General features: G+C 56.4%; 1 protein-coding gene across 1 annotated transcript; it reads left to right on the plus strand.

Annotated features, from left to right (window-relative positions):
* Nucleotides 1-486: 486 nt before the first annotated feature.
* AADACL4 (arylacetamide deacetylase like 4) lies at nt 487-14527 on the plus strand. Its single transcript, XM_079129873.1, has 4 exons — nt 487-660; nt 8131-8347; nt 11931-11994; nt 13610-14527. The coding sequence occupies exons 1-4, from the start codon at nt 493-495 to the stop codon at nt 14382-14384; spliced, it is 1224 nt and encodes a 407-aa protein (XP_078985999.1). The 5' UTR covers nt 487-492; the 3' UTR covers nt 14385-14527.
* Nucleotides 14528-16210: the final 1683 nt, after the last annotated feature.

Genomic DNA, 16210 nt, shown 5'->3' on the forward strand with positions numbered 1-16210 from the left:
GTTTCCCCCTCAGGTGCAGAGAATGGAGGGCGCACCTGTGGCCAGGACCGGTGGGAGGAGAGGGCAGCGTCATAGCGGGTGGAGGGCCCGGGCTGATCCTTAACCCGGACACTCGGCTCCCGGGACAGGCGCGCTGAGTAGGGGTCAGGCTGCTGACCTTGGGCTGGGCCGGACTCTGGTGTGAGGCCAGGCCCTGGGGACCCAGGCCACCCACGGGCGACCCCGCCCTGAGGCCCGCAGGAGCTGAGACGCTGTGCAGCCCACCGGCCCATGGCTAGAAGCCCACCTCCCAGCCCCCGTGGGCAGGATGGGCTTTGCCGGCCCCTCTCCCCGGGAGCCGGTTCCTCCAGCTGCCCTTGCCTGGCAGTGCTGACATCCTGGAGTCCAGGTCAGGCCACTGGGTCACGCAGAGCCCCGAGGAGCAGGTGGAGGTGGCAGCACATATAACCGGGCCAGTGCTCTGCACACTGTTCCCACACTGCTCCTGGGACCATGGCTGTCCTGTGGCTGCTGCTGCTGGCCGCGCTGCCCATCTTCTTCCTGGGGGTCTTCCTGCAGGCCGTCTGGGAGCACTGGCGCACCACCCGCATCCCCGCGGCCCTGCAGCACCCCGCCAGGTTCAGGGCTCTGCACTGCATCCTCCTCTACGCCATGGCCGTGGTGAGTGTGCCTCACGCCCCTCCCAGGCTGCTGTTCTCCTGCCCTTCCGTCCCCATCCTCCTGCCCTTCCTCGGTCGCTCACCCTCCTGACCTCCTCTTTCTCCCTTCAGCATCCAACAAGCCCTGAGTTCCAGCCACCGGGCTCTTTTCTGAGGATTAAAATGTAATTTCAGGCCCCATCCCTGCCCACCGAGGGACGTGGCCTGGGGGAGTCCCAAGCCACCTTCAGCCTTGGACTCCTCACCTCCGTGCAGTCCCTTGTGTTTTCCCTGCGCAGGTGGGAGCACCCCCAGAAGGCAGGGAAAGCCAGTTCAGCTCCGCAAGCCCGATCCCGAGCACAGGGCCCGGCCTCTGGTGGGTGCTATTTGTGCCCAGCGTCCCCAAGTGGCCACACCAGCCAGACTCCCAGCAGGGCTGTGGGGGTGGGGGTGGGCCAGCCCCTGCACAGTTGCAGCAAATTTGGAAAGAACGAGGCAGGCGACTTGTGTTAATCCCAATGTCCCAACACCGGGTAGAGACACGCCAGGTCCCGAGCCTGCCTCTGAGGTCAACTGTGAAGGAGGAGGCGTGGAGACCGAGCTGAAGTCTGACCCTCTGGGCATGCATTTGCATTCTGCCTCTGTGCTGGGGTGATTTGCTTAACCTCTCTGCGTCTGAGTTTCCTCATCTGTGAAATGTGGACAAGAGTGGCTGCCTCTTCTTGGGAAGAACTTTAGCTGACCTGTGCTAAGGGTTAATAGGTGTGGAGAGGTTTGGTAAAAAGTATGTTCCTGTGTTGTTGGCATTTTTTTTTTTTTTTGTTTAACCATGGTCCTGTTCTAGAGAAATGAACAACTCTAATTTATAATTTAATAAATGCTACAGGTCCAAGAAGACAGGCTGAGGGTGCAGCAAACGTCCTGTCTCTTTTGCGTACCGTAAGCTTGTGCTTCCCTGAAGATCAAGCTGTCTCATACCAGTGGCTATTGCCATACGGAGTTATAGGCTATTTTGGGGTCCCAGAACTAAGCACGAGTGCCTCGGATATGCAGGTGGCCCAGAGGAACTGGGGTCTTTCCCACCTTTAATGTTTGTCTTCAAAAGTAGTCTGCAAGACCAGTGCAGTGGCACATGCCTGCAGTCCCAGTGGCTTAGGAGGCTGAGGCAGGAGGATCGAGAGTTCAAAGCCAGCCTCAGCAACTTAGTGAGGTCCTAAGCAATTTAGCAAGACTCTGTCTCAAAATAAAATCTAAAAACAGGCTGGGGTTGGGTGCGGTGGTGCACACCTGTAATCCCAGTGGCTTGGAGGTTGAGACAGGAGGAGCCCAAATTCAAAGCTGGCCTCAGCAAGGGCGAGGCACTAAGCAACTCAGAGGGACCCTGTCTCTAAAGACAAAAAAATAGGGCTGGGGATGTGGCTCAGTGGTCGAGTGCCCCTGAGTTCAATCTCTGGAACCAAAAAAAAAAAGTGGGGGTGTGGTGCTGGGGATGTGGCTCCTGGGTTCAACCCCCAGCACCAAACCCAAAACAAAATGAAGCGTAGCCCGCGAGCTAAGGACTCCTGCGGACAGCCGGGCCCAGGAGACGCGGAGGTGGGACTCGGGTGGGCTCCGAAGGGTGAATTCCGCCCTCCTGGTGCTCCCAGTCCTGGGTCCCCAAGGCTCACTGCCCAGGACGATGTGAAGGTCGCTGACGTACAGCAGTTCCAGGAGACAGGCAGACGGGGAGGGCCGGGAAGTTAGGGAGGACCAAAAGGAAAACCTGGCAAGATTCCACGGCCCAGAAACCAGAGCCTCCTCTGACACCCGGCACCCGGGCCGAGCTCTGAGGTGCTGGTTCTTGTCTTTGTGACCCTTTGTTTTCTCCTCTGGAAAGGGAGGCTGGCAAGGGAGGATTTTCCCAAGAGTGCGGTGGCGTTGAGCAAGGAGAGCGGAGATCATGTGCAGCCGGGCAGACAGGGCTCCACCCCAGGGGCGCTGGCCAAGTCCCCGTGGGCGAGACCCAGCTTCCCGACACTGTTACAAAGGTCTCTGTGAGTGACTTTGGCCCCACTGAAAGACGCAGAGAGCCGGGGTGTGGCTCAGTGGTGGAGGCCTTGCCCAGTAGGCAGGAGGCCCTGGGGGGTCAACCCCGCCACCGTGAAAAAAAAAAAAATATGTAATTTAACAAACCCCATTGATTTTATCTTAAAGGGAAAAATGATGCTATTTTTTTTTTTCCCCTTATAGAATTTAACTTTGGGGGCTGGGGAGATAGCTCAGTTGGTTGCAAGGCAAGCACAAGGCCCTGGGTTCAAGCCCCAGGACCAACCAACAAACAAACAAACAACAAACAACAAACAAAGAATTTAACCTTTGTTTCATTTATTTGTTTGTTTATTTATTTATATGCGGTACTGAGGATTGAACCCAGCGCCTCACCCCTGCCAGGGGGGTGTTCCACCACTGAGCCCCAGCCCCAGCCCCTGCGATATTTTTTAAAGGCATCTCAGTATCGATCTAAAGCTCGGGGTCTTAAGCATCCCTAGAGCACGGATGGTCCCTTTCATTAGAGTGATCTTCTCGTTTCCCACTCCACCTCTGTTCTGTTACCAGTTGTGGTTTGTGCCCTAACAAAGCTAACCCAAGGTAACTTCATGGCGCATTTGGTGACCCTTCAGAAGGTGAGAGTCAGAGGCGTTTAGCTTATTTTTTTAAAATATTTTTTGTAGTTGTCATGGAGCTTCTGTTTTATTTACTTATTTATTTATATGCGGTGCTGAGGATCGAACCCAGGGCCTCACACGTGCCAGGCAAGCACTCTACTGCTGAGCCACAAGCCCAGCCCCTAAAAACTTCATTTTTTTTTTTTTTGAGGTACTGGGGATTGAACTCAGGGCCTTGTGCTTGTGAGGCAGGCACTCTACAAGCTGAGCTCTCTCCCCAGCCCACGTTTAGCCTCTTGTTGGAGCTGTTGGAGACCAAGGAAGGCATGAGATGTGGCCCTTGCTCAGAGAAGCATTCCGTAGGGTGGTGGGGAGACACGTGGGTGATCATGTCCCTGTAAGAAAGCCTTAGAGGATTTCTAAAGAAATCTGGGAGGGTGGTGAGAGTCTCCGGGAGGAAGCAGCCTTCACCATGAGGAGGAGGAGGATGGCTTCCACAAGTTCATGACCTTGAACTTGGATATAAAAGTCAGTTTGGTTCTGGGTGTCATGACACACATCTGTAATCTCAGGGACTTGGGAGGCTGAGGCAGGAGGATCCCAAGTCAAGGCCAGCTTGGGCAACTTAGACCCATTCTTAAAAAAAAAAAAAAAAAAAAATAGAGGCCTGGGGCTGCCACTCAGTAGTAGAGCATCCCTGGGTTCAATCCCAGCACTGGGGAAAAAAAAATAGAAAGAAAGAAGGGAAAAAAGTCAGGCTGGTATCCATCCACCTGGAGGACAGGTAAGGAAGTCTCCCAGGGAAAAAGGGAACAACTTCCCACGGGTAGAACCTTGACATTCAGGTGCTCAGAGCTGGCTGGCGAAGGTCCCAGCTGGCTCGGCGTGGAGGCTGGGGTGATCAGATGAGGCAGGTGGCGGGAGAGGCAGTTCCCCTCCCCCTAGCTGGTCGGTTCACCCTCTTCCAATTCAAGCAGGGAAATAATTGATTGGAGTTCCCTTTGAGGAGTCCCTCCATGGAGGAGGAGGGACCCTGGGGCACACCTCGGACCTGGGACAAGACCAAATGCTCAGGAGCAGGGGGCAGGGCTTGTGCTTGCCAATCAGTCCACGCGACATTCCACACAGGCAATGGCATCTGCTCCTCCCACTTCGTCCTTGGGCCTCATCTGTGGATGCCGTTTTCCTCACTTTTAAATGCCCTCGTTGAAGCTCAGAGATGGTGATACCCAGGGGTTTTCAGTTAGTTGCTGACCTCAGCTCAGTTTTGCTCCCAAACCCAAGCTCTTTCTCGTTAATGGGTCGAGCACATAAGTCCATATTTCACTCCACGAACAACCCTTTGCTCAACATGTGGACCTTGGTGTGCCTCAGTTTCCCCATCTCTAAAATGGAGCTGATAATTGGCTTAGACGGGTTTGAGAAGTTAAAGTGAGTTAGAAGTCCCAGCCACTTGGACCAGTACTGGCAGGTTGTAGGTGTCTACAAAGCAGCAGCTGTTATTATTTTTATGATTACCACCCTAGGCCTTTTTCTTTATGATAAAAGACATACCCCAAAAGGGAGATCCACGGAGGAGATGATCCATGGTGACTTCAATGCACTCAGGATATGAAATATACCTTCAACTCTATCTCGTGAAACATTCAGATATTGGTTGTAATTAGAGTTGAACATATTCATTGAAAAGCACATTTGGGGTGTATGTAGCCCTTGTGCCATTAATCCCCCTCCCCAAGCCCACAACACACATTCTTAATTGATCCCATTGTTTTTTCTGTTGAGGAAAAGCAGAGAGGCAGAGGCTTTCGAACCCGGAACTCTGGTTGCACAATGACAACCATTAACACAGGGTACTAATGCCTCTTTGCCATCAGGCCGGGTAGAGTCCAGAACACAGCCAAAGAGAGCAGGATGTTGGTCACTTGCCTTCGACGATGGCTTCATTTAATTAGATGACTTTTCCACTCAGTCCCGAACCGGGACGCCCCTTCTGCACTTCTCACCTGTCTGTATTTTTCCTGTTGCTGGAACAATCCTACAGACTGGGTGTGTTAGTCCACTTTCTGTTAATGTGACAAAATACCTGAGAAAGATCAACTGAAAGGAGGAAATATCTATTTTGGCTCACTGTTTCAGAAGTTTCAGTTCACAGTCACTGGCTTTGTTGCTTCTGGGTCCACAGTGAGGTATGACATCATGCCGGGGAACACGTGGTAGAACCAAGCAGCGTACTTCATGTCAGACAAGGGGCAGAGAGAGAGGAAGGGGCTGAGGACAAGGCACACCCATTAAAGACACGCCCCAGGGACCGACCTCCTCCAATAAGCCTCAGATCCTAAAGTTTCTACTACCTCCTAATAGCTGCAGAACTCAGTGACCAAGCCTTCGGTATTTAGGGGACATTTTAGATCCAAACCAAAACATTCTGCCTCTTCCCCCAAAGCCTCAGGTCCACTTCATAATGCAAAGTGCCTCCAGTCCCCCTGGAGAGTCCGTAAGTCTCAACAGTTCCAGCGTTGCTCAGAGGTCCAAGTCCAAAGTCTCTTCTGAGATTCAAGGCAAACTCCAGCTGTCCCTGTAGAATTGAAGAGAAAGTCACGGACTTCCGCTGTAGGTTGGTCAAGCTGGACGTACATCACCATTACAAAGGAAGGGACAGGAAGAGCGCAAGGAGGGACTGGACCAAGGCAAGGTTGGAGCTCCGCAGGGCAGACACTAAATCATACAGCTCTACGACCACCATGCGGGTCGCGTGGTGGCATGATGTCAGCTCCCAGGGCAGGGAGGGAGGCCCCAGCACCCCGCCCTGGGAGCTGCAGTGCACGGACCATCCTCTCTGGCTGGCTCTGCTGTCCCTTGCAGCGTCCCCCGCAGATGTTTCACATCCAGGCATTTCTGACTTCTCAGGTCTCCACGGCCGCGCTCCAGCCTCACTCTCTCAGCTTTGCACGTGGTCCTCGGGGGTTGCTTGCAGAGACTCTGGCTGCCACGCAATGCCTGCCCTCCCAGGCCTTCCTTCGACATCTTGGCGATGCCTCCGCAATTCTTACATTCCGCATGCCTGCAGAGCTAGCAACACGTGGCAATGCCAAGGTCTGCTGCCAGTCTGAGCAGCAGCCAGACCCACGTCGAGTGCAGTTGCAGGGCCTTTGAGTGGGTGAATGAACGTGGGGAAGTGAATCCCAGGGAACTAATTCCCTAGCAGGCCCTGTGTGAGCAGGAAGCCCCAGCACACTCTTCTCGAAGCAAATTCTTTCAAACCAGTTCACAATTTTGTACTTTTGAGGCTGTGATGGGGTGAGGGTGGGGGATCTGGTCAATTTATGAGATCCCCTGAAGGCATCTTTCTTAATGTCATGGTGCAAGGTGGTTGACCTCTTTTGAATGGTGCTGATCTCGTTAGCAACTACACCTTCTTTTGCCCCAATTTAAAATACATTCCTTTTCTGGTCAAACTGAAAAAAATTTAAAATATTTTGATCTGCTTTTTTTTTTTTTTTTTTTTTTTAAATAATGATTCACACTTCAATCTGGTTCACATCAGCCAACAATACCCACACCACAGCCTGAATGCTGTGCTTGCTTGACATATCCTCCACCAGATTAATTAGTCTGATACCTTGAAACTCAGCCTCATACAAAGTCACAGGAAATGGACAAAATGTAGGCAAATTCTTTGCCAGAATGCAAAACAATGGCCTCTAGCCAATTTTCAATAGAGTCCTTATTCTATCTGAAACCTCATGAGCACAGTCTTTACTTTCTACATTCCTATCCACACGCTGGTCTTCTGAGCGCCCACCAGAACAGCCCATTCCGCTCTGCTTACAAGGTTCTGTTTCTTCTGCCTGCTACTCCAACTATTTCAAATTCCTCTTGCAAACCAATTCCACATGCTTCTGAGTCACATCATTGTGTATAGTCACAACGCTGACCCCATTCCCAGCACCAATTCTCTGCTAGTCACCTTTCCAGCTGTTACAAAATACCTGAGAAAAACCAACTTAAAGGAGGAAGTATTTCTTTTGTTCCACTATTTCAAAGGTTTCACTGCACAGTCACACGGCTTTGTTGATCCTGGGCCCATGATGAGGTGGAACATCAGGGCGGAGAGCACCTGGCCCACCTCATGGTGGACAGGAGGCAGAGAGAAAGAGAGGAAGGGTCTGGGGGCGAGACGCACCCTCCAAACCACGTCTCTGTTAACTTATTGCCTCAACTAAGCCCTGCCTCCTAAATTTTTCACCACTTCCCTGAGCTCCACACTTTGGTGGCCAAAACTTCAACATGGCCTTTGGGGAGTATTTTAGATCCAAACCAAAAACACAGGGTGATTTATAAACAATAGAGAGTGATTAGCTCACAGTTCCGGAGGCTGGGGAGCCCCAAGAGCAAGACAATAGCAGTGGGTCTTCTTGTCACGTCATCCCTTGGTGGACAGGCAAGGGTGGGCACATTTGCAAGATGGAGGAAAAAAAAAATCCATCTTTTTTCAAGCCCACTCCAGAGACCACTCAGCTACTTCCTGCATAACAGACTTAATCCATTCAGGAGGCACTGACGAAATCCCCTCTCAGAGGCACCACCTCTTAATACTGACTACGATGTCAATATAATTTGCAAGGGGACAAATATTCAAATCACAGCAACATCCTTATTCCATAAAGAACTTGTGGAAGGAAAAGTCTGAAAATCCAACCCCGGTCCAGACCACCCAGAACCCCTTGCACCCTGATGAACCAACTGTGTGTGCGGAAGGCAGGTGGGAAAGAGGTGGGTGGTGGGTGCTTGGCCTCCCCATCCTGACCTCCACTCCGCCTCCTTTTCCCTCTTCTATCTAACAGGGAAACATATTTGAGAAGCTGAGAATTTGCTCCATGCCCAGGTTTGTCCGCTTCCTGCAGGACAAACTGACCATAAAGAAGAACCCCGAAGTGGTGGTGACAGACCTGCGTTTTGGGACAATCCCCGTGAGGCTGTTCCAGCCCAAGGCATCAACCTCCAGCCCCCGGAGAGGCATCCTCTTCTATCATGGTGGGGGCGCAGTATTTGGCAGCCTGGGTGAGCAGCTTCCCCGGGGGGGAGAGGCAGAGGAAGGGCCTGGCTGCATGCAAGGGCCTCTGGGAGAGCCAGAGGCTGGAGAGTCTCCTGGGAACCCAGATGGAGGACGGGGCTCGGCTGAGAGGATGGAGATGCTGCCCCATGGCCAACGAGTCTGAAATGCAGTAGTCTGAGGACAGGTGGGGGCAGTGGTGTCCCGTGGGGCATCAGGGCACGGGGTGTGCACTCCTCCCTGCCCTTCCCTCTCACATCACCTGTCCAGCCCACGATGATCTGGACCACACGCTGGCTCAGCTCAGCAGGACATGGGCCCATCCCAGCTGCACTTGCTCCTTTTCTTCCTGCAACTGATCTCATTCTCCAGGGCACCACAGGGACATTAAAAATACAAGTCCCAGCTCTTCGATGCTGGCTTCAACCACTCCTGGGCAGGCAGACCCGAGACCTCCCCGTCTGTCACCTGCGTCTCCTCTGCACTCTCTCAGCCGCAGCCCCCTGTACGACCCGGCTGCAGACACAGGTTCCTTCCACCATCTGCCGCACTCGCTGAGCCTCAGCCTCCTTGGCGTTCTTGCACCCCTGCTTCGCTGGGCTGGCTACCTCGGTTCCTCCAGTCTCATCTCAGATGGCCTCCCCAGACTCTGACCTAAGAACTCGATTTGCCCACGCTGTAGTCTTACTCCAAGCCCTTGCTTCATCCTGGACATCGTCCTGGGTAAATGTCTGTGTGGCTTTGTCACATCTGAGCTTGTTCAACCTGCATGTGCTTCCTTGTTTGCTCCATGTCTGTCCCCAGTGTGAATGAGGACTCTCAGATGCAAGGAAGGCCTCTGCTGTCTTGGCTGCAGGTTCTCCAGTGCCAGGCCTATTGTCTTTCTTTATGAAAGACAGACTGGATGGGCGTGTGTGTGCGTGGGCAATACCGCTGGGGTGGGTGAGCAGCTGCACGAAAGGGTGGCTTGAAGGTGGACAGATGGGAAGGTGGACCGCTGGAGGACTGAATGGACGGGGAATGGGTGGGCAGGTGGACAGCTGGATGCAGGGACGAAAGACAGATTCCTGAAAACCTTGCCCAGGTGCACAGGGGGCCTCCTCCCCTTGAACAGCCTCCCTCTGAGGAAGGAGTGCTTACCGCCACCTGCTGGTGGAAATGACAGTGGCCCCTCTGCACCTGAAGGGCTGGCCATGGTGCCCTCTCTCCTTCAGGGATAACTGGGAACATCCCAGGAAGGGGCCACCCTGGGCCAAGAGCGCTGGTCCCTGTCAGGGACCCCAGAGCCCCCACAGCACGAGTCGTCTGCATGTGCTGAGGGACAATGTCATTTCCCAGGCAAAATCAGGAACGGCTCAGCAAACATTTACTGAGCACCTGCTGCATGTTAGTCCCTCCCGGGCACAAGGGGCACAGCAAGAACGAGAAAGGCCCAGTGCCCAGGGCTCATGGCTGTCGGTCAAGTGAGGCAGCAGGATGATGCAGGAGAGGACGAAGACGTGGGTCTTTTCAGATGGGGTTACACAGCGGGGTGGCGTGGAGCGAGACCCCGAGGCTTTGCAATTCAGGCCTTCCCTGGACACGAGGTCTGTCCAGGAAGGGAACATGAGAACCCAGCCCCAAGGGGTGGTAGGAGCCAGGCCTCCAGAGCCAGGCACAGCCTCTGAGCTGGGCAGGACCTGGGCCAGAGCCTGGGGCTCCAAGTACAAGGTCCCCAGAGCGCCAATCTCCTGACATGTGGATCATGCACAATCAATGCAGGATCTATAAAGACAGCGTTAGTGCACAAATCTAAGAGTGCCAAGCTCAGGGTCACCAGAGGCAGGAGTCACCTGGCTGAGACTGTCCAAGTGAAGAGCAGGAGTTTTGAACTCTGTGACTCGGCATGTCCTGGTGTGCCGGGCACGTGACTTGATTTTTAAACTAGAGCAAGACAATGCCATTTATGGGAAGGCTGAGTGTCCTGGGCCCTGGACTCCATGGCCAGGGCACATCCTCCCTGGCTTCAGCCTGGTCCTGAACAGCAGGGGGATGGGCAGAGGTCTGAACCAGGAGCCACTTGAGGTCTGGGGAAGAGGAAAGTGGGGAGGCAGAGCAGGAGGGAGGCCGGCCGGGTGGGCGGGGCCCAGGGGAGGCTCAGCAGCACCCTCCTTGGCTGGGAGCTGCTAGGTCCCTGGGGCCCAAGGCCTGCCCCCAGGCCAGGTAGGTCCTGGGGCTGACCTGGGACTCAGCACCTTTCCAGGCCCCCAGGACCTGCTGGGTGTGGCTGAGACCTGTTGGTTAGGATCCTTGGGCTGAGGAGCTGACCACCTGTGCCCAGCTGAGCCCTGGCAGGGCGTCTGCTCCGTGTCTGCCCCTCCCACCTGTCCCCACAGCCCTGAGTGTACCAGCTCCCACCTCGCAGGCTCCCTGAGCCCTGGAATTGCCTGGTGTGGTTTAGAAAATCCTGGTGCCCCAGACCCCACCCAGGCGTCTGCCTGGCCAGGGGACATGGACCACCTCCCCAGTGCCTGTGTGTGGACACTGCAGGGAGAGGTGGGTCCGAGGGGCGTTTGGCAGATTCTGCACCTGGGACCGGGCCGGGCTCCCCACACACTCGCGGTCTGGTCCTGCTTCTAGAAAGGCGGGTGCCGCGCTCCTAGTGCAGTGCTGCGGGCTGGGAGCTGCCTGTGGAGCTTCGGGGCTCCTTTCCTGTCCTTGGGTGGCGCTGTCTCAGGGCGGGCACTTCCGCTTACGTGGCAGGCCCACAAGCAGAGGCCGAGTGTTTGGTGCAGGTTTATCGCAGGTGAGGAGAGGCCAGGTGGTCACCTGGGGGAGAGGGAGGCCCCTCGGCTGGGGCAGATCCGGCCCACGTGTCAGGCTGCTGTTCGGATGGGGAGGAGCTGGCAGTGTGTGGAATCTTACTGTCCCCCGTGCTTTGTGGGGCCGTTCCCTGTCGGTGCCCCCACGCGCCTGCACCGAGTGAAAATACACGGTGTGCTGCTGGGTCACTTGGCCTTTCTGGGCTGGTGGCACTGGCAGAGGTCCCATGACAGCTGATCCAGGAGCAGCTTGTGGGTGCGGCATGACGTGTGCCCATGACCCTATGGGGGACGCTGCTGGACCTCTGGGGATGCGGTCACGCCTGCTGGGTCCTGCTACAGCCGGTCCCTCTCCCACGCTTCCCCTTCTCCTGGCAAAGCCTAACTCCAGCTAAACAGGCCACAGTGTCCAGCAACCCGTCCCGTCCAGCCCTCATTTCCGGATCAACAAAAATACATGGACTCTTATCCCCTGAGGCGGGCCTGGCACCTTCCTAGTCTTGGCCTGGTCCACTCCAGGTGCCCAAGCCTTCTGTCCTAGTTGCCCCCGCTGTACAATGAACATTGCAGGCCGTGAGCCCCAAGGTCCCCGGGAGCCCTGACGCTCAGGAGAGTGGGCAGAGGCCTGGCTGTGCCCAGGCAGAGCCCGCCAGAGCCCTCCTGGGGAGGCCAGCCCGGGGCAGAGAGCTGGTCGGCCCCAAGTCCACTGCGCCCGCTGGCCTCCCCGGGGTGGTGGGACGTGCTGGGCCCTCCTCACGGGCCACTCTGGGCCCCTCTTCTTGTCTTGCAGATAGTTACCACAACCTGTGCAGCTTCCTGGCCCGGGAGACGGACTCTGTGGTGCTGTCGGTGGGGTGAGTGCCTGGGACAGTGGGGGCTTCCTGGTGGCCGAAGGCGGGGCAGCTGGATGGCAGCAGACAGACAGGCACAGGGCCAGGGAGCAGCAGCCAGGGGACTGGGAGCCTGGGGGCAGGGAAGCCAACCAGAGGGAGGCCCAGCCCTTGGCCAGGGACCTGAGGACCTGAGGTGGTGCCCGGAGCCACCTCCTGCAACCGAGTGAACGGCGGACACCTTCCCGAGCCGGGAGCCTCCTCCCGAATTTGAGAACAATGGAAAGAGAGGCGGCGTCTCCAGGAGTCAGGGGCACACGGAAACCCCAGGGAAAGCAGAGCAGAGGAAGCGGCGGGACCCAGGAGTCAGGGCCGCCTCTCGGCGGGAGGCCCGGAGTGGGGCGCGGCGGGCGGGCAGGCTTGCCGAGGGGCTGCTGGTGCTGCCAGTCCCGGCCCCGCGTGGCCCCCATGCTGCAGGCGCTACCCTGTGGTCGGCCGCCTTCCTACCTGCCCCCCGCGTGCCTTCTGCCTGCCTACCCACCCTCCGACCACAGCCAGGCGGCCACCAGGCAGCGTCTCAGGCACCGCTGTGGTCCTGTGGGATCCAAGGGCCTGTGAGAGGAGGGAGGGACGGTGGGGCCGCTCACAGCTCCTCAGCAAGTCCGTGGCACAGCTCAGAGAAGGTGGCACGGGAAGGTGTAGTCGCCATGGACTTCTGCCCGCGCTGTGCTCCTGTGCCTACTGTCCCCAGGCTGGGCAGAGAGAGCGGCTGTGTGACTCCAGCCATCACTCAGCCTCTCTGGACCTCTCTGGGGAGTCTGGGGAGGGCACCGTGTGTCCAGTACCTCCTCCCGGCTGGCTCCCTTGAGCCTGGCCCCCCACCACAGTCCCAGGTCCCTGAAGGCCCTGGAGGTGCTGAAGCCGCCCCGGCAGGAGCTCGGGAGGGGTGAGCGAGCCTGGCGGGGAGGCCTGGGAGGAGAGGCCCGGCGTCCTCCCTGCAGATGCTCGCAGAGCCCTGGCAGGGTCGGGGCAGGTCTGACGCGGGGGCTGCTGGAGTCAGCCGGCCAGAGGAGGGTCTGTGTCCCGAGGCCGCAGGGGTCCTGGGGGAGACGCCCCAGTAGCTCTCAACAAGGGCGGCTGCTGCGCCCACCCCACCTGTCCTTCCTCTCACCGGACCACCTCAGGCTACTTCTGAGGTCATCCTGAGGAAACAGCTGCCGGCTGACGGGGCTCGGGACACCGTCAGGGGGCTCCAGGGACACTTGTGTTAGGAGGTCTGAGCAGCTGTGTGGGCGTGGGCAGCCGGCGGCCTTTGTGGGCCAAAGAGCAACCAATCAGATGTCAGCAGATAAACCCTGTGGGGACTTGCAAGTGCCCCTCAATCAGCGGGATCCCCAGCCAACCCCATGGGGACACTAAGCCCTCAAGTCTTGCCAGGCCAGTTTCGGACTATAACGCTCAGCCCAGCAGGAACTAGGTGCGGACTCCCCAGACCTCCACCCTGGCCTCTCACCGCAGGACTGGTGACTCTTGCCTGAGGCCAAACCCCCGGAAAGCCTTGTTCAACCGCTCAGGTCTGACTCCTTTCTGGTCACCTGCGTCTGACCTTACACTGGGCACCTGTCCCCTCTCCCCTCAGGTACCGCTTGCTCCCCGAGCACCATTACCCCGTTATCTTCACGGACTGCCTGAATGCCTCCATCCACTTCCTGAAGGCCCTGAAAACCTACGGGGTGGACCCCTCCAAGGTGGTGGCTTGTGGAGAAAGCGTTGGAGGAGGGATGGTGGCCCTGATCATGCAGGCCTTGGTGGGCAGGACAGATCTTCCCCAGATCCGGGCTCAGGTCCTGATTTATCCAATGGTACAAGCCATCAATTTCCAGTTACCGTCCTTTCAGCAGAACCAGAACGTCCCCTTCCTTCCTCTAGACTTCATGATAACATGTGCGTGTAAGTACCTGGCCATCGACCTCTCCTGGAAAGAAGCCATGCTGAAAGGGGCTTGTATCCCCCCCGGTTTCTGGAAGAAGTACAGGAAGTGGCTCAGCTCCGACAACCTCCCCAGGAGGTTCAGGAGCAAAGTGCAGCAACCTGAGACTCTGGCACCTTTCAACGAGGCTGCCTATCTGGAGACCAAACACATCTTTGATGTAGAAAATGCGCCCATCATAGCCGACGACGAGGTCATCGCTCAGCTTCCTGAGGCCTTCCTGGTGAGCTGCGAGATGGACATCCTCCGGGATGACACCCTGCTCTACAAGAAGCGCTTGGAGGACCAGGGTGTCCGGGTGACCTGGTACCACGTGGAGGACGGCTTTCACGGCTGCGTAGTTTTATTCGATAAGAAGTTTTTCTCTTTCCCATGTTCTGTGAGCCTTGCACATGCTGTCGTCAGTTATATAAAGGGCATATGATGGTAATCCAGGTGCCCCGGGTAGGACACAGCATGGCTGTCCTCTGCCATAAGGTGGGGACTTTGGTGAGTCCTATTTTGTTGAGGAAGAAGATGTTGAATAAATTCATGGCCCAGACATGGAGCAGGAGACAGGCTAAAAAATGTCTGGTTTCATATTTGAGAATCCGACGTGTCTGTTTCTTTTTGGTACCAATGAGGTGCAAAGGTGCATCTCGCATCAGTCTCCTGTGTTCCCTTTCAGGAGAAATCGATATCACAAGAAGAAAATGCCTTCAAAAAAATTTCAGATATCTTACCTGTGAGGTCCACGCAGCATAGATGCCACATCGGTTCACACTGTCAATGTTGAATGGTTACCCGTGGTGACACAGCATTGCTGGGGCTACAGCCCTGCTGAAAGATGGCCCACCTCATTGTTCCTGGGGTCAAGTTCACTTGTCAAATGCAGCTCAAACTGACTGCACTTGGCCTGAGAGGTTTCACTGCCAGGACACTCTCCCTCGTTCTGGCCACCCTTGGACTGGAGCACAGGAAGGTCTCAGCGGAGTCCGCCAGAAGGAGAGAGAGGGGAGCCAGCAAGGGGGAGGAATGGAGGGAAGGAGTGAGCCCAGGGAACCCCGAACTTTGTTCTGCCTCAGGGCTTCCGCTAGGCTTTCTACAGCAGATCCCCGGCTCCCAGGACACAGGTCTCAGAGCCAAGGTGTCTCGGGAAGCCCCAGATACCAGCTGGGATAGGGACAGTCATTCCCTCGGGCCAAGGTGCTGGCCTCCTTTCTCCGGGGGTTTAGATATTGCTCCAACTACTGTAAAGCAAGAGCAGCTTGCCCGTGCTCAGCCAGTGCCGGGCTCTGTTCACAGGAAAGGGCGGGGAGACCTGGCACAGCGTGCAGGGGTGGCCCACAGTAGTGTGTGCCGGGGGCCCATGTCGGCTACGTCTACCCGTGAGAGCCTCAGACCCTACTGCTGTCCAGTCCCACCACGTGACGAAGCTGGAGGCCTCCCTGCTGTGCAGCCAGAGCCTCTGTGGTCCCAATGGCGTGGCCTGTGACTGCTCGTGGAGGGGCCCACGGGGGTCCTGGTACTTGCTTGGAGGACGAACATCCACACAGCCATTTGGATTGGGTTCCTGGGAGCTTGGGTGGACATGGTGACTCAGGAGTGTGTGTAAGCAGCTTTGAACAGGCCTGTCCAAGTTCTGTTTCCACGTCACAACACCACCACAAACATGTAGCACATGGTCACCAGCTCATGTCCCTGTGACCAGGGGTCTGGACACGGCTTAGCTGGGTTCCAGGTAGAGTCCCACAGGGCTGCCGTGGGCTGTTCTCGTGTGAGGCTCACCTGGGAAGCCCCTACACCAAGCTCAGTCAGGTTGTTAGGCGCGATACAGTCCCTCAGTTGTAGACTGATGACATCTGTGTCCAGTTAGCTGCCAGCCAGGGGCCACCACCCTCAGCTTGGACAGGACTCCCACTGTGTCTTGCCACACAACCTCCTCCAAATGACTGCTTGCTTCCTTAAAGCCAGCAGCCGAGGGGCAGCCTGGAGCAAGGTGGCCACCAGAAGCTACCGGAGCATCATTGGGAACAAGAAACCATATCCATGCCATCCCTTTTGTCACCTCCAGTCAGAAGTCTGTCACAGGTCTTGCTCACAGGGTGGGAACAGCAGGGGTGGGCATCAGGGGCCACCCAGGATCTGTCCTACACAGAAAGCTGCCCCAGAAGACGAAAGAATGGGAGGAACAGCCAACCCCACTGGTAGCCTAGGAAATGCAGGATGCTCCATGCCCACAGCTCACCAGGACATGGTGACAGCTGGTGG

The sequence above is a fragment of the Sciurus vulgaris genome, assembly GCF_902686455.1.
Source record: "Sciurus vulgaris genome assembly, chromosome: 1".
Taxonomy (NCBI): domain Eukaryota; kingdom Metazoa; phylum Chordata; class Mammalia; order Rodentia; family Sciuridae; genus Sciurus; species Sciurus vulgaris.

Coding starts and splice junctions, on each gene's coding strand:
- AADACL4 (XM_079129873.1), top strand. CDS start 493: ATGGCTGTCCTGTGGCTGCTGCTGCTGGCCGCGCTGCCCATCTTCTTC. Junction 661..8,130: donor TCCTCTACGCCATGGCCGTG/GTGAGTGTGCCT, acceptor TCTATCTAACAG/GGAAACATATTTGAGAAGCT. Junction 8,348..11,930: donor CGCAGTATTTGGCAGCCTGG/GTGAGCAGCTTC, acceptor CTTGTCTTGCAG/ATAGTTACCACAACCTGTGC.